Source organism: Anguilla rostrata, chromosome 3, assembly GCF_018555375.3.
Source record: "Anguilla rostrata isolate EN2019 chromosome 3, ASM1855537v3, whole genome shotgun sequence".
Taxonomy (NCBI): Eukaryota; Metazoa; Chordata; class Actinopteri; order Anguilliformes; family Anguillidae; genus Anguilla; species Anguilla rostrata.
Window position 1 is genome coordinate 34,287,848 of NC_057935.1, and position 23,770 is coordinate 34,311,617.

The window sequence follows — 23,770 nt, forward strand, 5'->3', positions numbered from 1 at the left end:
AATCTTCTGCTCAGACCAGGATTACCTTTATGGATGGCACTGCTACTTTGGAAATCTCCTCTGCTTCTAAAACAGATGCTGGTGACTATCTTTGCAAAGCTACCAATGACACTGGAAGTGAATTCTGCAAATCCAGAGTGACCATCAAAGGTACAGTTCTTCACTGTGGCATGTTGAGTTCTTTATCTTTAGTCATAGTTTATGACTAAACTATTACTAGCTTAATTCAAAGTTGTGGGCTTTGTCCCCTGTGTGCATTCCTGGCTTGGTTGTGGGATATGAGAGATGCATTTGGGGTAAATCACATGCCCAGGTGCAATTAAAATATGGCAAACCTTACATTAATGATTTGCATTAGCTATTTCATATACTAGTATTGACATTTTATTTAAACAATGATTTTCTTGCTTTTTGATTAGCTTTATTCGAATGATAATGCATATTAGAAAATGAATTAAATGCAAGGACACTGTTTACCTGATTTCACACAAACAGGACCAACTTTTTTTTTGATGCGTGGAAATATGAAATTCAGGTGAAAATCGGTTTCAATGATCAGCTCCTTTTTGAAAAATCTGTTAGTTTTTTTTTTTTTTAATCTGTATTTTTAAGCGAAAATCGGTAAAAACCAAAAGCAATAAGCCTTAATTATACTAAATATGTACCATGGTCTGGGTGAAAATCCTCATGGCCTGGAAGATGTGCAATAAAACCATTTAACAGACAGGTAATTTGAGTCAAATGTAATCACCATTCTGAATTCATAAGTTCCCTGGTCAATTAGCCAACCTATGTAACCACATAATTATATATGTATTGACATGTGTGCATGCAAAATCTGCGGTTTTTTACAATCAGTATTTTCATTTTAGGATCTGGGAAATTGAAATAATTAAATGAAATCCCTTTAAATAATGCTTACTATTTCATGAAGTCTCCTCTGCTTTGTAGTAATGAACATTTTTATAAAAGAAAAAAGCAATGGAAACTCCAGGAAACTTGATGTTTATCATATATGGGCGTAGATTGAAATTTGATTATATTCAATGAAATTCAGCATGGACCACCCGTTTTGAGGTACAGGTCCATGTCACAAGTGATTATACACTTATTATACATCCCTGATGCACATAAGTACCACAGAAATGGGAGTGTGTAAAAAGTACTATAACATTTTTGCACTACATATAGTGGCCTACATATAAGTGACCTCGCCAAAGTACTTGCATGGTAAACAGTGTAATTCCTCACAAAAAGAATACATTTATTGTGTTTAGGCATTTTCTAGGCCACATTAGAAGACAAAAAAATTGTAGTTAAAATAGCCAATTATGGAACTCTAATTCCAGTGTGTTTATTTGTGTTTTTTGTGCTTTAATTCCAATACTTCTTGCACAATCATTCGCTGCGAAATCAAGGAATTTAGTTGTATTTGGAAAGTAAATGAGGGAAATTAATTAGGAAAGACATTAATTCATTACTTTGGTTTATATTTTTAGCTGTTCTGAACTTGAGGTCTCTATGAACTCCTAATTACAAAATTCAATTTTCAGAAAAAGGGAGAGGGGCACCAGCAGCCACTGAAGCAGCCCCAGCAGCTGCCAAACCTGCCAAGAAATTGGACAACCTGTTCTTTATTGAAGAGCCCAAGAGTGTCCAGGTTTCAGAGAGTACGTGTCAATGTTTTAAACACTTGCCATTGTTAATTTGTGTATTGAGTTGTTAACATTTATGCAGCTTTAAGGCAGAATTTCTGGTACCCAGTTGACCAGCGTGGGTCGCTGGTGAATGATGAGATGATGTCATCCCAGCCTAATAAAACCCTTCTTAAGAGATACTGGTACCAATTGTGCATTGCGGTGTGGGGCTGCCAACCACAGTTGGCAGGGGCTTGGATAACATGCATTCATAAAATATGGCATATAATTGAGGACACAAATCACTAACAAAATATTAAAATTTATATAGTAAATTCACATATGTGTGAATGTTACTCAGTTTCAATAAAATGTCGATTTTTCCAATCTGAATATGTAATTTGTTCATTTTATTATTGCTGCCTTCATTTCAGAGAGCACTGCAACTTTCATTGCCAAAGTTGGGGGCGATCCCATTCCCAATGTGAAATGGATGAAGGGCAAGTGGAGGCAGATGACTCATGGTGGCCGAATCTCAATTGAGCAGAAGGGACAGGATGCTAAACTGGAGATCAGAGACGTGACCAAAACTGACTCAGGGCAATATAGATGTATTGCATCAAATAAGCATGGGGAAATTGAATGTAGCACTGACTTGAATGTAAGTGAAAAGAAAGAAGTTGCAGCGCTTGAGGGAGACCTCAGAGCTAAACTAAAAAAGTAAGTATCCTGTGAAGTCTTTACTATAATTTACAGGTCACACTATTATTTTATACAGCTTAAATTTATTAATTCCACAAGAAATGTATAATCTGTTTCTCTTTATCTTTGTATAGGACTCCATCCAAACAGAAGAGCCCAGAACAAGAACAAGAAATTAACATTGTGGAGTTACTGAGGAATGTGGATCCTAAAGAGTATGAGAAATATGCACGCATGTATGGAATCACAGACTTCCGTGGACTTCTTCAGGCTATTGAGTTCCTGAAGAAGGAGAAAGCAGATGAAACTGGAAGACCGGTGAGGAAATTCCTAGCAATAGCAATAGCAATCCTAGTACTTAGCAGTCCTAATACTTTTGTAAAAAATGTAAATTAAATCAAATGAAACTGCCAATCTTTTGTTTACTGAGCACTTTGTTTTAAACAGGAACTGGGAGAACATGGGAGAAGAGAATCTGATGAGGATTTAGACAAACTTGTGTCAGACTTGCAAAAGAGGATGGAACAAACTGAGGTGAGACATCCGTGCTTACATTCATACATACATACATGCAAACTTACATGCATGCATACATTACTGTGCAAAAGTCTTAGGCACCCTACATTTTTAAATATTGGGACCAAGACATTTTTTATTGATGTGGTTCTGTACTCTGCAATTTTGTCAATTCATGTGGTTAAAGTGTACATTCTCAGCTTTTATTAAAGAGGCATTTTTATACATTTTGGTTTCACTGTGTAGAAATGTCGACACTTTATAGAAATAGTCCCCCCCCCCCCCCATTTGAGGGTTTGGACAGTACAGTGGCAAAGTGAGTAGCACTGTTGCCTTACAACCATAAAGTCCTTGGTTTGAATCCCTTGGGGCCTTTCTGTGTGGAGTTTTCATGTTCTCTCCGTGCCTGTGTGGGTGTCTTCTGGATACTCTGGTTTCCTCCCACAGTCCAAAGACATTCAGGTTAGGTTCATTTGAGAGTCTTAATTGCCCCGTGGTATGAGTGTGTGAATGAATGGTGTGTGTGTGTGTGTGTGTGTGTGTGTGTGTGTGTGTGCGTGTACCCTGAGATGGACTAGCAAACTATCCAGGGTGCATTCCTGCCTCTCGTCCAATGCATACTGGGATAGGCCTTGGCTAACCAGGCTGTATGATTTCTGAATTCACCAGTGCTCTCTTTCTTCTCAATGATGTTGAAACAGTTGATTTTAGTATGCTTAATGTCTCTGACTATTTTTCTCTTTTTTCTATGCTTCATAATGGCTTCCTTGACTCTTATTGGCACAGATCTGGTCCCCATATTGAGAAATGCAAATAACAGACCCCAAAGCCAATCAAAAGGCTAGAATCAACACTAGATACTGGAAGATGTCTTATACCTGCACTAATTAAGCAATCGAACGTACCTGACTAATCAGAAACACCAGTGATGTTATGTGTCCCAAACATTATGACATCCTGAAATGGGAGAGCTATTTATAAAAAGTTCTGAAACCAAAATGTATAAAGATGCATTTAAATAAAAGCTGAGAATGTTCACTTTAACCACAAGTGAACTGTTTTATTCCAAATCTAAAATTAGGTCGAATCAATAAAGAAATATGTCTTTGTCCCAAACATATATACTTCTATGCAAGTTACATAAGGTTTTATTTCTCTAAATACATACGATATGCCACAGTCACACTTGAATTATTGTTGTATCCATCTATACTGAGATGACAAGCAACCTGGAGTGAGTTTAACCCCTTTGTGCAGGCCCCCTAGTGGCCAGGATGCTGGTGTCTTGAGATTGACATCAGCTTAGACATTCAGTGCTCCTGCAACCAAACTATGAGTGGAAATAACAAACTCATTAGTAGCTTCATTAGTAGACGATATTCATTAGTATGCCAAATACAGAGCTTGTGAGTACCGCCATTGTCATGTAGGTTGTTTCATCTGCAGCTGTACCCCCCAAGCATGACACATTGGACAATAGTGCCTGTATGGGAGTTCATAAAAATATTCTTTCATCACCAAAAATTCTAACAAGATAAAACCAACAATAGCCCCGAAGGTATACCAGTACTTATTTATTTATCTTTATTTAACCTTTATTTAACCAGGTAAAAGTTATTGAGAACAAATTCTCATTTACAACACTGACCTGTTGTAATACAACTCTTTTATTCAGTAGAGGACAAGGTATGGGACATTTCATTTATAACAACGATTGAGAACCAAGCATAACAACATGAATGGTGATAATAAATAGTAGCATTTGTAAAAATGTCATTCCATCCCCAACCAACAAAGGATTACATATTGTAGAGTACAGAAAAAACATATAAGAGTGAATGATTACATATGTATGTATGTGTACCACAGATGTATTTGCATAATTTTTCAATGTGATATCAATGTTTCATTTTTGGAGAGGTTTTGGACACCTAGGCTCCTGGACTGATGATAAGATAGTAATTACAATTAGAAAATAATGCAAAAGTGAGTTTCATGAGTGACAACCATTGATTTGTAGTGAAATATATGATTTTGTTATTATTTACAGCAATGCACAATCTAGACATTTTGGCTAGATTTGGAGACACTAAAAGACACCAGGGTACACTGTTTACCTTTTGCTTCAGAGATCTGACAATTGTGGTCAAGGAGTGTGTGATCCAGGACATGTATAGTTTACCTGTTTTATATTCATGATCTCCCAGTATTTCATTTAAAACGGAGAGTTGCTTCATTTTTTTCCATTTTTGCCAAGATAATTGTATTTGTGGCACTTTATTTCAACCTAAATTATGAATATGAACTAATCTAATTTAGTAGTGAATATTTAGTATTGAAGAGTTTTGCTTCCTTTTAGTCATTTTTCTGGTTTCTGTGATGCTCACATCTGGAGTTATAAAGCCTTAAATAGAATAGAACTACCTAAATGGGTGTGGATTGACTGGATTTGGCATGTGCATGAAGGGGTTAAAATATTTCACTGCCTTCCTACCAAAACAGGATAAATTTACAAAAGTGAAGCAACACAAGTGAAGAACAAAGCTAAGGGACAATTTGCAAAGGCTTATCTTACTTAATTATATAGTTCACACAATATCAGACATTCTTTATGCTTTTAAATCCCAAATATTTATATTGACCACTATAACACAGGAATGTGCTTCATTGCAGCCAATAACTCTGGTTAAAGACATCAGAGATCAAACTACTGTCAGAAACGAGGAGGCAGTATTTGAGTGCGAGATCAAGATCAACTACCCTGAAATCAGTTTGTCCTGGTACAAGGGAACACAGAAGCTTGATGACAATGACAAGTATGAAATCAGAATTGTTGGTGATCGTCACCTGCTGAAGATTAAGCGCTGTCAGCCCGGAGACCAAGGAAATTACCGTGTCGTCTGTGGCCCGCACATTTCCAGTGCCAAACTGGCAGTTGTTGGTAGGTATTGCTGTCTATTGTTTATATATTTTTTAATTCATTTATTGGTTTATAGATTTATATTGAATCAATGCCAACAAAGCTCTTTCATTCTTTTATTTTCCAACACAGAAAGAGAAGTGGAAGAGTCTCTGAAGCCTGCTGGTAAGGACAGCAAAAGCTGTACAATGTATTGTCTGTTCTGCATTCCTAATGTAAAATCAGGTTGTTTTATAGCAGGGGTGTCAAACTCCATTGCTGGAAGCCACAATGTTCGCAGCTTTTTGTGGTTTACTTTCAATCAGCAGCCAATTAACCCTGAGAGCAAGGTGTCTGATTATTTAAGCAATCAATGGCTGAAATGGATCATTGGTGCTGAAACACCAAAAAGCAGCATACACTGTGGCCATCCAAGACTGGTTCTGACACTGGTGATTTAGAGCCTTTTGGAGTCATCCATAAAAAATAGAAGCTCTTAATCAAAGATCTTGGACTGGAAGACCGTGGATGGTTTGTAAATGTTAACTCTGCAGTTTTTGGTAGAAGGTTTGTATTATTAAATATGTTTGTATAGTCCAAAACTATTGATGCACACTGTAAGCATGATCCTTTACTAACCTCTTGATCATGTTTTAAATCTTAATGTATACACAATATTTATGTTCCAGTTCTTTTCTTTTAACTGTCATATTTTTTTATTTTTTTCATTTTTTATGTTTTTTGAGGGATGATATTTCCCCATTTTTGACTTAACTAAATTATAGTAGCAACTATTTTTTTATTTTTGTTATGTTATTTACCTTGTGATGTTTAGCAAAACATGTATATATGTATACATACTTCTTGCTGAGTATGATCTAATATCACAACTAATCTATGGATATAGAAGACAATATCTGAGTGCACTTACTTTGATATGTGAAAGTCACCACAAGCACTCATCACAATAATAAACCTCCCCAATATCTGTTTTAGCTGCACCAATCCATTTCACAAAGCATATCCACAACATTGTGGTGAATGAACGGCAGTCTGCCACCTTCGAATGCGAGGTGTCATTCGACAATGCAATCATTACGTGGTACAAAGACACATGGGAACTTCAAGAAAGTCCAAAGTACAAGTTTAGGAGTGAAGGCCGACGTCACTTTATGACCATCTGCAATGTCACTTCAGACGATGAAGGTGTGTTCATCTTTAACAGATACAAACTTTCAATTTCTACAAAAATACTGCAAGAGGAATATGAATTAAATTACCTTTATTGATAATCTTGTAGGCGTGTACTCTGTGATTGTACGTTTGGAACCAAGGGGTGAAGTCAAAAGCACTGCGGAACTTTATTTATCAGGCAAAGGTTAGTTGCATTATGTCTGTTAAATAATTACTATATACTAAATAAATTAAATACTATTTCTTCAGTAAGGATTCACCAAAAATATTACATTGCCTGCTTCTTTCACAGAAATTGATTTAGGAAGGGCTCTTTATGGTGAGTATTGCATTTTTAGATTGGACACTTCATAAAAACTTGTAGAATCTTTCACACATCATACTAAAACTATGTATAATCCGGCTATTAGTAATAAATGGATTGTATACATACTTGAACTTCATATTTAATATCCTTTAGATGTCCCTGATTCATCCATACAAAGGCCCGATTTACCATCTGTAATTACTGCTAAAGGTAAGAATGGGACATCAAATTTGTAACAACAAACATTTAAGTTGGTTCCGTCTTTTTTTTTTCCTTCAAAAAGTTTATTCATTCAATCTAAATAATTCAAACTAATTTAAACTAAGGACATGTGTTTTTTTAAGCTGAGACTTCTCCAGAGTATGATTATTATGAAGAAAAGAAAGAAACAAGAGGTACAATTCACATCAGTACTTTTAATCACTAATCAATGAACTCTGAAGTTACCCCCCCCCCCCCCCCCTTATTAACAATGTCCTATAAAATCAGTGGTTTTTGAAGAAGAAAAAAAAGCATACATCTGTACATCTATTTTTACATTTATCATTAACAAGTTTAATATTTCCCCACTTGTGGTTGCACTTTTTTAACATGCTACCAAATCATTTTTGAATTTCTGGATTTTTTCCCCTCTTATTTTTCATTCTATTCAATAACTGTTGCTCTTGCCAGAGTTTCAAAGTTGGAGCATTCGGGAAGCAGGAGTTATACAAGAAATGGGTATAGAAGAAATGGGAGGTATATTGAAATCATGTTATCATCCCAGTTAACATGCATCTTGCTCCATATGTCCACATGATCATATTAACTTGATTGAAAAAAAAAGAAAAGATTTTTTAACTCTTTTTTTCCCCACCTTTTGTCAGGTGTCAATACTTCATATTCACATTGTCAGTTGATGACCATCATGGTTTTCTATGTTGTCATGTGGGTGTGCATTAATTGTCATTTTGAATGTGTGGGTGTGCTTCCCTTCTTTTTGTGTTTGTGTTTTGTATTTACAGTATGTATACTTTCAATGATTGTATATTTGAGTCAGGTTTATTTACTAATTTAATCCTGTTTATTCCTCCACAATAATGAATGGAATACGTGTTCTTCACAAATATTTTGGTTTTGTATGCCTTCTTCCTCTTAATACATCAGATCAACAGTGTAAATACTTTTCTAAGTTGATTTCTATTGTTCTATTAGCTCCGAGGATGCCTGTTGATGAAACTGTCTCCAGAACTACTACAGGAATGAGAGAGGAAGTGCCAACTGAAGGTACTGTATTTATAGAGAATGAAAATGCTTGTGGCAGTCATGGCTTATGGCTACATTTTGGAAAATATCCTTTTTCATGTAATGCCTAGCTCTTTCTCAGCTTCCTTTTTGTCTGATGAGAGAAGCAGTGCATCCCTGTAGTTTCTTTGTCTGTTAACCAACAAAACTCTTTATCATGCTGCGTTCAATAATTATTTGTAAGAATGCTTGGTCTCTTGGCTTCCTGCTGTCTAGCTTTGTCCCTGTGTGTTTGTCTCAGTGATTGTTTGCTTCCGCATCTCATCATTTAAACGCACTTATGCTCTTTTAAACCTATGCTTGGCACAAGAAGTCTAACACAGAAATGTCTTTCAAGTTCCTGATGCTTACAAGAAGCCTGAACGAGAGCCGATTCCCTCAGCTGAGGTGCCTGATTCAACCAAAGGTATTCTACTATCTATCTGAATCTCTGTTCATTGTTTTTACTGCTATATATTTTAGATCTTAAATTCAGTGTAACATTTAATGCATAACATTTTGGAGAAATGTTGTCAGTGTTACTCTATCTTTCAGTATTTTATTTGTCATGTTTTATGTGTCTTAACTTTTCAAATGTGATGGAAATACACAGGAATTTATATTGAGTCGATTATATTTTTAAGTACCTGGAGCGAGGAAACCTGTGGAAGAAATGATCACCCCAGCAAGTGTGCCTGAAGGCAAAGATCGTCTTTTTCCAAAAGGTACAGTCTTAACTTTGATCTGTCCATCTTTTTTGTTGTTTTGCTCTTAAATGTCACCAATATCTTCTGTCTTTGAATCTGTGTTTGTCTTTCCTTGAGAAGAAGAATCAAGTCTTAAATTAAAAGAAGACTTGCATCATGAAATCTGAAATGTTTGTGCATTCCTGCTTAATTGTGTTTATAAGAAATTAGTACACTAATTTTAAATGTGTGTACTATTATCTTCTTTTCATTCACGCTGAAGTCTTCAATCTTCAAGCCAATGCATGTGTGTAAATGGTCTTCTAATGGTTAAAAACCTATCTTAAAGAATATGAAGAGGCTAAGAAGCTTGTTCCTCAACCAGCTCCTCCTCCTGCTGCTCCTACCAAAGATCAGGTTACTCCTAAAAAAGGTAGAAATATGTATGTTTATTGTAGTATATGTATTTGTTCTATGTATCCTGTCACGTTTTTCTTATGCAGCCATATATCTTTTGTTACATTACAAAAATCCCTTGCATTTTTGTTTGTTTCCCACCTAATGTTTGTCCCACATATTCTTTACAATCCTTATAGAAAATTGAAAGTACTGTGTCTGTATGAACTATTGTTTGTCATCTGTGAGTATTTGTATTGCAGGGAGAACATTTGCACTCTTGTAGGAGCCTTTCTGCTTGTCCAGCCTGTAGTTATAGTATAAGCTAATAGTTATGTGTTTTTATTACCTGAAGACATACCTGAACACATAGTAGAAGTGGCTCCTCCTAAGCCGCACATAACACCTGGACTTAAAGAGGTACCTGCCAAGGTTGAACCTGAACCAGAGCCTGCAACAAGAAAGAAAGCCGGAGCACTCCCACCCAAAGGTACCGTTACATCTTTTGTCGTATACTTTTGACCCACTTATCAAAATTATCTGTTTGTCTTAGTTACCTCATTTGTATTTGTGAATATATGTGTTTGTTTTGTCTGGCTTCTGACTGAATCAAATCTTCAGCTTGTTTTTTTTGTGATTACATTGTCTTCTGTAATCTAAATGGTGTATCAAAAATGTTCTTTAAAGTTCCCGAAGAGCCAAAGAAACCAGTGCCACCAAAAGCAGAACTACCTAAAAAAGTAGAGCCAATTCCAGCTGCTCCGAAGGAGGCTGTTCCAGAGAAAGGTAGAGAATTTAATTTCTTTCTTGTGGGTTTACCAGTTACTCACCTGAAGATATCGTTCCATCTTCTGTCTTATACTTTTAACTTGAGTATCAACATGCTCTTTGTTTGTCTTAGTTACTTTATTTGTATTTGTGAATACATGTGTATGTTTTTGTCTGACTTCTGACTTGAAGGCAAATCTTAGACTTATTTTCTTGTGATTACATTGTCTTCTGTAATCTAAATGGTGTATCAAAAATGTTCTTTAAAGTTCCCGAAGAGCCAAAGAAACCAGTGCCACCAAAAGCAGAACTACCTAAAAAAGTAGAGCCAATTCCAGCTGCTCCAAAGGAGGCTGTTCCAGAGAAAGGTAGAGAATTAAATTTCATTCTTGTGGGTTTACCAGTTACTCACCTGAAGATATCGTTACATCTTCTGTCTTATACTTTTAACTTGAGTATCAAAATGCTCTTTGTTTGTCTTAGTTACTTTATTTGTATTTGTGAATACATGTGTGTGTTTTTGTCTGACTTCTGACATGAAGGCAAATCTTAGACTTATTTTCTTGTGATTACATTGTCTTCTGTAATCTAAATGGTGTATCAAAAATGTTCTTTAAAGTTCCCGAAGAGCCAAAGAAACCAGTGCCACCAAAAGCAGAACTACCTAAAAAAGTAGAGCAAATTCCAGCTGCTCCAAAGGAGGCTGTTCCAGAGAAAGGTAGAGAATTAAATTTCATTCTTGTGGGTTTACCAGTTACTCACCTGAAGATATTGTTACATCTTCTGTCTTATACTTTTAACTTGAGTATCAAAATGTTCTTTGTTTGTCTTAGTTACTTTATTTGTATTTGTGAATACATGTGTATGTTTTTGTCTGACTTCTGACATGAAGGCAAATCTTAAACTTGTTTTCTTGTGATTACATTGTCTTCTGTAATCTAAATGGTGTATCAAAAATGTTTTTTAAAGTTCCTGATGAGACAAAGAAACCAGTGCCACCAAAAGCAGAGCTACCTAAAAAAGTTGCTCCAAAGGAGGATGTTCAAGAGAAAGGTAGTGAATCCAATTTCTCTGTAGAGGGTTTACCAGTTACTCACCTAAAGGTATCATTACATCTTTTGTCTTGCACTTTTAACTCGCGCATCAAAATGCTCTTTGTTTGTCTTAATTACTTTATTTGTATTTGTGAATACATGTGTATGTTTTTGTCTGACTTCTGACATGGGGGAAAATCTTGAGCTTATTCTCTTGTGATTACATTGTCTTTTGTAATCTAAATGGTGTATCAAAAATGTTCTTTAAAGTTCCCGAAGAGCGAAAGAAACCAGTGCCACCAAAAGCAGAGCTACCTAAAAAAGTAGAGCCAATTCCAGCTGCTCCAAAGGAGGTTGTTCAAGAGAAAGGTAGAGAATTAAATTTCTCTCTGGAGGCTTTACTACCCAGCTTAATGGCAAATTATCATACTTGTGGCCACTGACTTTTCTGTTACTAACCAGTGTGGCATGTAAAGGAAATGCATTTTTCTTTTGTTGTTCATTACTGTAAGTGAATCATGTTATTTTCTTTTTGTCTGAATGTTTTCGGCACTGTCAAAATGTTTTTAAATGCATGCACCGCTCCATTGAGTTCTTCAAGGTTCTAGGTATTTGTAAGTCATGCTATACAGTTATATAATGTATACGATATAGCCTTTCACTGATGCTGCAGTTATTGTAAATAATATCTACTTATCTACTAAATTAATATGATCATAATTGGATATATTTACAAATATTCTATCCAAGCGAGAGTGCAATTTTACTTAAAATGCTTAAGAGTGATTGGTTTTGTCAGTGATCAGTCCTGTCCTGTCCCTGCAAATGTTAGCTGAAGCAGTTTCTGAAGTGGCTTCTGCCTTTGTTTATAAAAAGGAGATTCTTGTATTTTGTGTTGTAATATACCTATTGTATTGAGCTTCAGCTTTGTCTTGTTTGCCTCTGTTGTCTTTCAGTACTTGAATCTTTTTCCAGATGTGTCAGATTTGCGTTCTGAATTCATTTAATATTTTATGTGTCTCTTCATGTATCCATATGATGTCTTTCTGTGTGTCTACAATAAACCACATCAAATGGATTAATTTGTCAGTGCCATGTAAACTGGCACGACTCTTACGTCTTTTCATTAGAGTCATCTAATCTTCCTAGATTAGCTTCAAGGTGTCTTTGTTAATACAGTCTACATTTCAGATTTTCATTTTTGTCCTGTTTTGGTTTGTTTGTATTGTGGATCGCAATGCATATTCTTTACAGCCTTATGTTTTCTTTTTTGTATTGTGATCCCAATGTATATTTTTGTCATTTTATGTATGTATGTATGTATGTATGTATGTACTGCCATCTCTTGCGCTCTTTATTAGGCATTTACATTTATTGCCCCTAATTTAAACATTCTTCGAAGTGTCAGAAGTACCCAAGAAGAAAGAAGCAGCTGAACTACCACATGCAACTGTTCCAAAAACAGCAGGTGTGGTTCCCGTGGAGGTAGTTCCTGAAAAGAAGCAGGTCACCCCAACAAAAGGTACTTTAGGAGCCATCATTCCAAATACTTTGACATGTATTGACAATTGTCTCTTTATGTTCTTTATTAGCAGTGGAGAAAGAAAATACTTTTATTCTAACTGCTTAATTGCTACTGAGCAGTTTCACTGCTCGACATGTCACTCTTTTTGTGTTTTGTTATCTTTATACAGCAGGTAAATGCAGGGTGCAGTTGTCTCAATTTTCCGAAATTCAATTTTCAAGGTACAAACAAAAATAGTAAAACTAGGCCTCAAGACTTTTTGGCTTTTTACTTAAACACAGTTAAAGCCAAGCGGTGGGGTGAAGTGAGAAGGTGTGACCTATAAGTGAGTAAACAGGCTGTAAAACAGTATTGCCTTGTTGTGTCAATTTGAGTAGGATGATTGACAGGGCATGTGGTAAAACACCAGCTGTGTATTTTGCCCCATTTCTAATTTCACACAGAGCGCAGCTTAACTCTCATCAGTTTACATTGAGGTTTGAGAGATAAAATCAATTTCTCCAAACTGATTCTAGAAGAAGAGAATCTATTTTTACACAGTGACATTTGTCCTCTGCCTTGCTCTTGTCACTGAGAACTCATATAATACATGTAATACTCTATAATACTGTAGTTTTCCCAAATTGACTCAAATTGAATTGGGGTTTACTGGGTTTATGATTCCCTCTGGTAAGTATCTCTTGTGAAGTGCTGTTTTATAAAGAGGTTGTCATGCGGCACTTCCCAACAACCCTAGTACCCAACAACTGGAAAATTATTCCCTTAATAGGTAATCTAGCTGAACTGAAAAATTCTGGGCCACAAAATTAGGCCAACACTTTTAAAAGTGACAAGGTAACTTGGGTTTGCAAAACCAATGCTTATGAACGGTATAAATAAATAGTCTAGCTTTAGATGGTGTCTTTTCCTACCTATGATTTAATTTGTTTGTATGTAATTCATATTAGAGCGAAAATTCCATTAGAAAAAATATGCATCTGAGGTACAAGGAGGAACAGAGGTGTGATATGTTTTACCTTATCACACCACAGCCATTACCCAGTATCTGGTCAGTGGATAAAGAGTATCTTAAAACAATTACATTTTATGATAAACCATAACATGTGATTTGTGCATACTATTTAAGTAGCCAGTCTAAAAATGGAATTATCAGACTGGTCTGCTATTTTAGTCTTTTCTGAGATATGTTAAAACTGATATCCAAGAAGTTCTATGATCTGTTCATTTTCTGAATTTTGATGGAAATTTTGATGAATGTTTTTTTGTAACAGAACTAATGTTAATTCTAAAATTGTTGACAATTTTAGAATTAACATTAGTTAATATTAGATAATATTCTCCATTAGTCTCTGAATATATACTTGGTTTCTCCTGAGATCCCCAACACAGTAGTAATGACTGATTGAAAACAGTTCAGGGAAAGGTCCATGTGTTATGATAATTCATGATGCCTTCAATCAAAACAAAACCACCAACTCAGATGTTGTTATCCAAACCCAAACCTTTGTTGGGAGGTCACAGCTATAACTTGTTTGTTTATTGGAAAGATGGAAGACTTAATCTAGTAGTTGGGTGTACAAAAGAAAGAGTGGATAAATGCATATATATCTGACATTTAATGGTGAAGCATTTCTGTAATTTTCTGTATGTGTCCTGCATTGTCTGACACTTAAAAACACAATTTGTGCTGACTGATTTGGCTGGAAATCGCATAAACAATCGGGTGGTCTCTGACTTTTGCTCAGTACTTTATAGCAAAGTCTTTTTGCGCCTGCATTTGCCTACAGTTATTTTTTTCTTGGGTATTTTTGTCTTATGTGTGTCCATATGTTTACTTGTTATTTGTTCATTTTTATCAAAGTTTAAATGTGCTTTTCACTCGCTAGAGTGTTCTTCTCTGTTTTAGTGTTGGGAGCTGACTTTCTTTTTCTGAAGAATTTTGGCCTTGATAAAAATGATAATAATAATTCCATGCATGTATCTTTCAAAGGAACACAAGATTCCAAAAGTAGGGCCCTCTAATAAAGGAGTAAAAGAGTAGTTTCTGTTGATATATACCACACACAATCTACTGTATGAAGAAAAACAGACACATCCAGACCATCCTTCTGTGATGTAATCAGCAATAATACGTATGTAAGCAATCCCCAAAGTTGCTTTAGTAACCCTTATATTTTTCATTGATTTAATAGACTTTAGCAAACTGTTGTGTCCCTTTGCTCAGCCCTGTCTGTGTCGTCCCTTTGTCTAAAATGTCTTAATGTGTGTGTTTTATAAAGTGCCTGAGGTAAAACCTAAGGAGGTGCCTATTAAGAAGGCTCCAGGGGTTGAGCCTGAACGGGAAACAGAGATGGCACTTGCTAAAGGTACGCTTGAAGCCATGAACTCTAAATACATCTTCTTATCGAGTCCTCTTCACTCTTCTTTGTCTGCTGTCTGTTCTGTGTTTGTGCAACTGAATTTCTCTTGATGTGATGTAACTAGCGTTTACAGCTTCTTAATTTTAAGTCATGAATAGACCTGTTTTTGCAAATGTGAGACGGTCAGTTATAAATGTGCAACAGTTTTGGCCAACCAACCATTTACTCATTTAAACTAAATATGGGGTGTTCTTTAAAGAGCCTGAAGTCTCAAAGGCACCAGAGATGTTGCAAGCACATCTAAGATAGAACTCTCATCTCTATAAAAAGGAACTCCTGCAGTGAAAGGTGTTTCAGTGCAATGTTCATCAACATCTGAATTATATGTACATATGTAGTTATCTGTACTAAATATGGGATGTTCTTTAAAGAGCCTGACGTCACCAAGAAGCCTAGGAAAACTGAGCCGATTGCACCCATTCCTAAAATAGAAGCAGCACCCCCTGCTGTGAAAGGTATTGTAATACTATTTTGTAACTTAATTTTCCAAACAAGCATACTGCCCTTTGTACTAAATATGGGGTATTCTTTAAAGAACCTGAAGTCACCAAGAAGTCAAGAAAAACTGAGCCTGTTGCACCCACACCTAAAATAGAAGCAGCACCTCCTACTGTGAAAGGTATAATTCTCTTCTGCAACATAATTTTCTAAAACTGCTCATTTTTCGTTGTACTAAATAATGGGTGTTCTTTAAAGAGCCTGAAGTCACCAAGAAGCCAAGAAAAATTGAGCCTATTGCACCCACACCTAAAATAGAAGCAGCACCTCCTGCTGTGAAAGGTATTATAATTTTCTTCTGGAACATAATCTTCTGAACATGCTTATTCTCCACTGTACTAAATAATGGGTGTTCTTTAAAGAGCCTGAAGTCACCAAGAAGACACAGAAAACTGAGGCAATTGTACCCACACCTAAAATAGAAGCAGCACCTCCTGCAGTGCAAGGTATTATGATTCTCTTCTGGAACTGAATTTTATGTACAAGTTATTCTTTGTGACTTGTTTATATCTAATTTATTCTAGGCTGTTTTAACCTTCCTATTGATTCTTACACCAACAGTGTAGCTTTATTTACAGATGTTTATGTGTTCCCCATATCTTCCCTTATAAACCAGTGTTTGTTATTTGTGTTGTATTGTAATTTCTTTCCCACCACCCGTGGTCTTCTTATTCTTCTTCTTGTATTTCTTAAATGTAAAATATATATTCTTAAGTAGCAATAGTTCCAAAGAAGCTTGAACAAGATGTGGCTACTGCAACTGTGGAGGAAGGTTCATCTCAGATGGAGAAGATTTCACCTTCAGAAGAAACTGACCGTGATCAAGAGTGTTTGCTTGAGCAAGAGGTTTTATCTGATGCACGAATTATTCCTTTTAATGATATTCCTCAGAGAAAATCATCACTTAAACTCAAAGAAAAATATTTCTTGAGACAACAGAAATCTGATATGAAAGGTTCTTTGAAGAAGGATATTCACCCTAAGGAGGCTATCTCATTCCCAAAAGAGGATGAAGAAACTCTTGGCCTGAAAGAGATTGTTCCTAAAGTTGAAAAAATCGTACACAAGAAAGGTATAGCTGATGAGACGCAAAAGATGAGGGGGGATTCAGTTGAGATGGAAATGATTTATGAAGACTTAGCACAAACGAAATCCACAACCACTGTGACTCAAAGGACAGAGGAGACTTCATCCGAGATGGAGAGGATTTCTCCTGTAGGAGAAATGGGTCTCTCAGAAAAGTTATATAAAACTACAGAAATGTACATGAGTGAAGAATATTTGCCCAGGGAAAATATAGATATTCCTGTTGGGAAGGAGGGAATTCTTCATAGGAAATACCCGATACAAGATGAAATACAGTTCCAGACACATGGAAAATTTGCTAAAGAGGTTACTTTGGAGAAAGAACTTTGCCCTACATGCAAAAAGGAGGGAAAACAAATGCCTAAAATGAAAGAAGCCATTCCTCATATTGAAGAAATATCACCAAAGGCATTGACTTCCACTGAGTTTGAGAGGATTTATCCCATAGAAGAAATGTTTATTTCAGCGAAGCTGTCATATGAAGCAAAAGAAGGCTCCAGGCATGGAGACAGTATCCATGAAGAAATACATTTTCAGGAGGATGAGAAAACCTTAATAGGGGCTTCCTTGGGGAAAGACCACCCTAAGCAGGTCATCACATTTAAAACAGAGGGAAAAGAAATTCCTAAAATTAAAGAAATGGTTCCCAATTTTGAAGAAATAGCACAAGAGAAAGCTATAACCACTATGACTCAAAGAGAAGAAAAAACGTCATCCAACATTGAGAGAATGTATCCTTTTGCAGAAAGCGGTCCAGATGAGATGTCTGATGGCCCTACAGCAGTGGGCTGCAGAGAAGATGTTTTGCCCAAGGATGTAGCTGTTGCAAGAGATACTCATCAAAGACTGATATATTCAAGACAAGATAGCATATCTTTCCAAACTCAAGAACAAACTCTAACTGATGTTTCTTTCGAAAAAGAACTTTGTCCTGAGGAGGCCATTGCATTCACAACCGGGGAGAAAGCATGTCTTAAGATGAATGAAATTGTTCCTAATTTTGAAGAAAAACCACAGAAAAAAATGACTGCTGTAACTCAAAGGAAAAAGGTTTCATCTGCAAAGGAGAAGATTTCCCCTGTTGAAGGAATAGGTGCCCCTTTGAAGTTGTCAGATAAGACTAGAGAAGAGTACAGAAGTGGAGATATGTTGCCCAAGAAAGATAAAGCTTTTCCAAGAGATGTTCCTGAAAGAAAAAGACAGGCTGAGTTATCTTTACAAACACAAGAACAAACTATAACAGAGGTGTCTGTGGAAAAAGAACTTCATCCTGAAGACATCAATACATTTGATTCAGAGGAGATGGAAAGTCCTAAAATGAATGAAACTATACCAAGTTCGAAAGAAAAACAACAGAAAAAAATGGCAACTGCTGTGACTCAAAGGAAAAAGGTTTCACCTACAATGGAGAAGATTTCCCCTGTTGAAGAAATAGGTGCCCCTTTGAAGTTGTCAGACAAAGCTAGAGAAAAGAAGAGAAGTGAAGATATTTTGCCCAAGAAAGATAAATTGTTTCCAAGGGATGTTCCGGAAAGAAAAGGACAGGCTGAATTATCTTTACAAACACAAGAACAATCTATAACAGAGGTGTCTTTGGAAAAAGAACTTCACCCTGAAGAGGTCATTACATTAAAAACAGTAGAGAAAGAACATCCTACAATTGACAAAATTGTTCCTACCTTAGAAGAAAAACCACAGAAAAAAATGGCAACTGCTGTGACTCAAAGGATAAAGGAGGTCTCATCTGCAACGGAGAAAATTTCCCCTGCTGACGAAATAAGTGCCCCTTTGAAGTTGTCTGATAAAACTAGAGAAAAGAAGAGAAGTGAAGATATTTTGCCCAAGAAAGATAAACCATTTCCAATGGATGTTCCTGAAAGTAAAGGACAGGCTGAATTATCTTTGCAAACACAAGAACAATCTATAACAGAGGTGTCTTTGGAAAAAGAACTTCACCCTGAAGAGGCCATTACATTCAAAACAGTAGAGAAAGAACATCCTAAAATTAACAAAATTGTTCCTACCTTTGAAGAAAAACCACATAAAAAAATGGCAACTGCTGTGACTCAAAGGAAAAAGGAGGTTTCATCTGCAGTGGAGAAGATTTCCCCTGCTGAAGAAATAAGTACCCCTTTGAAGTTGTCTGATAAAACTAGAGAAAAGAAGAGAAGTGAAGATATTTTGCCCAATAAAGATAAACCATTTCCAAGGGTTGTTCCTGAAAGAAAAGGCCAGGCTGAATTATCTTTGCAAACACAAGAACAATCTATAACAGAGGTGTCTTTGGAAAAAGAACCTCACCCTGAAGAGGCCATTACATTCAAAACAGTAGAGAAAGAAATTCCTAAAATTAATGAAACTGTTCCTAGTTTTGTGGGAAAAGCACAGAAAAAAATAACTGCTGGAACTCAAAGGAAAAAGGAGGTTTTATCTGCAACGGAGAAAATTTCCCCTGCTGAAGAAATAAGTGCCCCTTTGAAGTTGTCTGATAAAACTAGAGAAAAGAAGAGAAGTGAAGATATTTTGCCCAAGAAAGATAAACCATTTCCAATGGATGTCCCTGAAAGAAAAGGACAGGCTGAATTATCTTTGCAAATACAAGAACAGTCTATAACAGAGGTGTCTTTGGAAAAAGAACTTCACCCTGAAGAGGCCATTACATTCAAAACAGTAGAGAAAGAACATCCCAAAATTAACAAAATTGTTCCTACCTTTGAAGAAAAACCACATAAAAAAATGGCAACTGCTGTGACTCAAAGGAAAAAGGAGGTTTCATCTGCAGTGGAGAAGATTTCCCCTGCTGAAGAAATAAGTACCCCTTTGAAGTTGTCTGATAAAACTAGAGAAAAGAAGAGAAGTGAAGATATTTTGCCCAATGAAGATAAACCATTTCCAAGGGTTGTTCCTGAAAGGAAAGGCCAGGCTGAATTATCTTTGCAAACACAAGAACAATCTATAACAGAGGTGTCTTTGGAAAAAGAACTTCACCCTGAAGAGGCCATTACATTCAAAACAGTAGAGAAAGAAATTCCTAAAATTAATGAAACTGTTCCTAGTTTTGTGGGAAAAGCACAGAAAAAAATGGCAACTGCTGTGACTCAAAGGAAAAAGGAGGTTTCATCTGCAATGGATAGAATTTCTCCTGTTGAGGGAATAGGTGCCCCTTTGAAATTGTCAGATAAGACTAGGGAAGAGTACAAAAGTGACGATAATTTGCCCAAGAAAGATAAATCATTTTCAAGGGATGTTCCTGAAAGAAAAAGACAAACTGAGTTATCTTTACAAACACAAGAACAATCTATAACAGAGGTGTCTGTGGAAAAAGAACTTCATCCTGAAGATGTCATTACATTCAATACAGAGGAGATGGAAAGTCCTAAAATTAATGAAACTGTCCAGAGTTCTAAAGAAAAACAACATAAAAAAATGACAACTGTTGTGATTCAAAGGAAAAAGGAGGCTTCATCAGCAATGGAGAGGATTTCCCCTGTTGAAGGAACATGTGCCCCCTTGAAGCTGTCAGATAAAACTAGTCAGGAGAAGAAAAGTAAAGATATTTTGCCCAATAAAGATAAATATTTTCCAAGAGGTGTTCCTGAAAGAAAAAGACAAGTAGACGTACCTTTGCAAACGCAAGAACAATCTATGACAGAGGTTTCTTTGGACAAAGAACTTCACCCTGAAGAGGTCATTGCATTCAAAACAGAGGGGAAAGATAGTCCTAAAATGAGTGAAATTGTTCCTTGCTTTGAAGAAAAACCACAGAAAAAAATGGCAACTGCTGTGACTCAAAGGAAAAAGGAGGTTTCACCTACAATAGATAAGATTTCCCCTGTTGAAGAAATAGGTGCCCCTTTGAAGTTGTCAGATAAAATTACAGAAGAGCAGAAATGTGATGGTCTTTTTTCCAAAAAAGATAAATCCTTTCCTAGAGATGTTCCTGAAAGAAAAAGACAAGCTGGCATATCTTTCCAGGAAGAAGAGGTTGCTTTGGGAAAAGAATGTCCTCAGGGAGTAATTGCCTTTCAAAATGAGGGGAGAGACATTCCTAAAATGTCAGCAGTTCCTAAATTTGAAGAAGTTACAGTACAGAAACAAGAGGTTGCTGATGAGGAACAATCTCTCAGGAAAGAAACAGCAAGTCCTTCCAAAAAACCTACAATTTTTCCTAAAAAAGAAATTTTTACTATGGGAGGTCTTGTTTCTTATACAGAAATGTCACATGAAACTGGTGAAATTGCCCAAAAGAAAGAACTTTCACCTGAAAACATTGAAGTAGCTACTAAAACAGATAAGGAAAAACCGTTTCAGTTAAAGAAAGGTGAAATCCCTACTAGTAAACTTCTTCCAAAACATCAAGATATCTTATCCAAGAAAGTGCATAATCTAAAGGAAGGAATTTCATGTAAAACTGAAGAAACTCTTCAAAATACAGAGAACATTTCCCTCAGGAAAGTGATTACAGAAAGGATTACCATGGACACAGATGAAACTGCACCTTTGAGAGGTACTATAAAAGAAGACTACTTTTTCTATCAGCCATCACCCAATCATTCCATCTTCAGTTTTAATAAAGGACAATAACCTCTATCCACTAATACACAATCTCATACATTTTTCATTTTGCTGGTTCAGCCAAGTGTTTCATGGTGCTCATTGCTTTTGGTTAGTGTACGTACCAAGTACATTCTTGAGCTCAACTGTCTGTGTCAATGTGGATTTCATTTTGTCATATTATCACACAGGAACAACCTTCAAGCATACGTATGTGTCCATTTCATGGATCCATCACTCATCCATTTCTTGTGTGACTCCATGCTGTTTCGGAGTCTTCTTCTGCCTTACAATTCTTAATGTTACATGATATTCTTGAAAGTGTCTGGACCAGATATGAGGCCTGCTCCTGGACTGGATCCTTTATCAGTAATTGTTCAGACGTTGTTACTCCAAAAGGTACAGAGAATGCAAAACGGCAAAATCTTGTGGAAACAATCTTTGGCGGAAAAAAGCTCTTAAATCTTGCGTCTGTGTTGTGTGTGTAATTTATGTTCTGTCCCTGGTTTGATATCATGTTGTACTGCACATATGTTCATACTCATGTAGTCTCATTCATTACGCCTGAGTTGGTTACTTAGATTTGCTTTACTTGTTTGAGGCTTTAACTGGTATATTTTATTCTCATTTTGACTTCCCTTTCATTAAATTGCCCACAGCAGAGAAGAAACCCTCACCAGGAGCACCAGAACCAGGTGCTAAGGAACTGTCCACTGTTGAAGGTACAACATTTGGCTGCTTGTTTTTTTTTCTGTTTTTTATTAATCTCTTTGCTTTTCATGTTGCAAAACTTGCTTTAAAGTCTCCGCTGAGGAGAAATTCTTATGAATGTTTTGTATCCAAAATAAACTTTAACTGTCCTTTTGAAGCAATGAGGAAAGAAACAAAGATTCCAAAAAAAACAAAACCAGCAGTCCAACAGCAAGATCAAGCAAAGGCACAACCAGGTATTCATCATGCCAAGAATTCTGGGAAGTGTTCAATCTTGCATATGACAATGTACTAATCTATTACAATTGTAATAATAGATACAAATTCATTAATAGAAATGTGGTCTCTAAGCTTACCCTCAACACTTGTTATCAGCAAATATTTGTGAGTTAATAATGGTAAATAATAAATACATTTTAATAAATTAATTCTGATGTTGGTTTTGGCTTGTGAAATACAGATCCATCATCAGAATACTTTTAAGCCTCGCTAGAGGTGTCTTTCGTTTGTTTCTTATTTCAGTTTAATTCTTGCTTTTTTACCCTTTTATAATAAAATATGCATTTTGTTTATTTACTAATCAGTTGCTTACATCTAAACAGCCAGTTTGCTTATTGTGTTTTCTAACCTCTTGGTCTTGATAAATAAAAAAACATTTCTTTGAAGTTGAAGAGGAAGCAAAGAAAGCAGCGGAGCAAGCTATTACTGCCATCACCAAAATTGAAGCAGAAGAGAATAAATCTGAAAAAGGTACTGAAGGCCACTGGATAAACAAAAGCAGTTATTTGAATCAAGAATTTCCAAATTTTGACTTTAAAATTGGAGGTATTCCTCTCAGAACATGTCTCGAGAAAGGTGGCGTTATCTTTTTCATCATCAAATCATTTGTCTTTCTTGCATGTTGCATCAGTCTCTGCAACAGAAGAGCAGAAGACTGACACCAAAAAAGAGGAAGTGACTCCTATGTTACAGCCATTTAAAGGTATAATTTCAGGGTACTTAAAAATAATGTTTCCCTATGGGTCCCTTCTTCTTCATGTGAAACGGGAGCATATTATTTCAATGTTCAAATCTTCTGACTGTCCACAAATAAGTCCTTGACATATATTTCAGTATCTTAAAATCAGTGGTTGCCATATACAGTATTTTGAGCAAACCCAGCTGTAGATAAAAGCAAGCTTTTTGTTGTGTCATGTATGTTAACTGCCTGAATTTTGCTATGATTTTCTCCAGTGCTTCTGAAGTTAATATTTTGTTCCATGTAGTGGAAGACCGATACATGACATAATGGCAAGCATAATTTCAAGAGAAAATTAAATGGATTAAAAGATTTGTACATTTTAAGTGACTACAGTGAAATATTGTTATTCAATTAAGTTCATGCCCTCTTCAGCTATGCAGAAGAATTTGCCATTCACAAAAGTTTGCTTTTTGCAAAATTCAAAGATAAATTGCTGCCTGTCATTGAGAATCACCTTAAAACCTATACTAATGCTTTGAGTGATGAAGCGTACTTCAGGGGTGGTTTCATCTTTCTTAAAATGCGTCTTTGCTTTAAATGTTGCAAACTGAAA

General features: G+C 36.0%; 3 protein-coding genes across 3 annotated transcripts in view; 2 read left to right on the forward strand and 1 right to left on the reverse strand.

The window, feature by feature from the left end:
- Nucleotides 1-23,770, reverse strand: part of zc3h15 (zinc finger CCCH-type containing 15) — a 454,134-nt gene that overhangs the window by 10,785 nt on the left and 419,579 nt on the right. The gene's annotated exons all lie outside the window — the stretch shown is intronic.
- On the forward strand, nt 7-12,478 carry LOC135250707 (titin-like). The gene is made up of 17 exons (XM_064327299.1): nt 7-150; nt 1,554-1,670; nt 2,072-2,357; nt 2,474-2,657; nt 2,787-2,873; nt 5,529-5,796; nt 5,908-5,940; nt 8,450-8,521; nt 8,877-8,945; nt 9,163-9,243; nt 9,554-9,637; nt 9,956-10,090; nt 10,288-10,386; nt 10,638-10,736; nt 10,988-11,086; nt 11,338-11,421; nt 11,673-12,478. Exons 1-17 carry the CDS (start codon nt 30-32, stop codon nt 11,843-11,845), a joined length of 2,091 nt encoding a protein of 696 aa, XP_064183369.1. The 5' UTR covers nt 7-29; the 3' UTR covers nt 11,846-12,478.
- LOC135249677 (titin-like) overlaps nt 30-23,770 on the forward strand; it is a 49,002-nt gene continuing 25,261 nt past the window's right edge. Inside the window, exons 1-10 of the mRNA XM_064325193.1 lie at nt 30-150; nt 1,554-1,670; nt 2,072-2,237; nt 2,474-2,657; nt 5,529-5,796; nt 5,908-5,940; nt 6,751-6,960; nt 9,956-10,090; nt 10,288-10,386; nt 22,067-22,207. Coding sequence (XP_064181263.1) covers nt 30-150; nt 1,554-1,670; nt 2,072-2,237; nt 2,474-2,657; nt 5,529-5,796; nt 5,908-5,940; nt 6,751-6,960; nt 9,956-10,090; nt 10,288-10,386; nt 22,067-22,207 — 1,474 coding nt within the window. The remainder of the gene's footprint in view (nt 151-1,553; nt 1,671-2,071; nt 2,238-2,473; nt 2,658-5,528; nt 5,797-5,907; nt 5,941-6,750; nt 6,961-9,955; nt 10,091-10,287; nt 10,387-22,066; nt 22,208-23,770) is intronic.

Coding starts and splice junctions, on each gene's coding strand:
- LOC135250707 (XM_064327299.1), top strand. CDS start 30: ATGGATGGCACTGCTACTTTGGAAATCTCCTCTGCTTCTAAAACAGAT. Junction 2,874..5,528: donor AGAGGATGGAACAAACTGAG/GTGAGACATCCG, acceptor GCTTCATTGCAG/CCAATAACTCTGGTTAAAGA. Junction 9,638..9,955: donor TCAGGTTACTCCTAAAAAAG/GTAGAAATATGT, acceptor TATTACCTGAAG/ACATACCTGAACACATAGTA.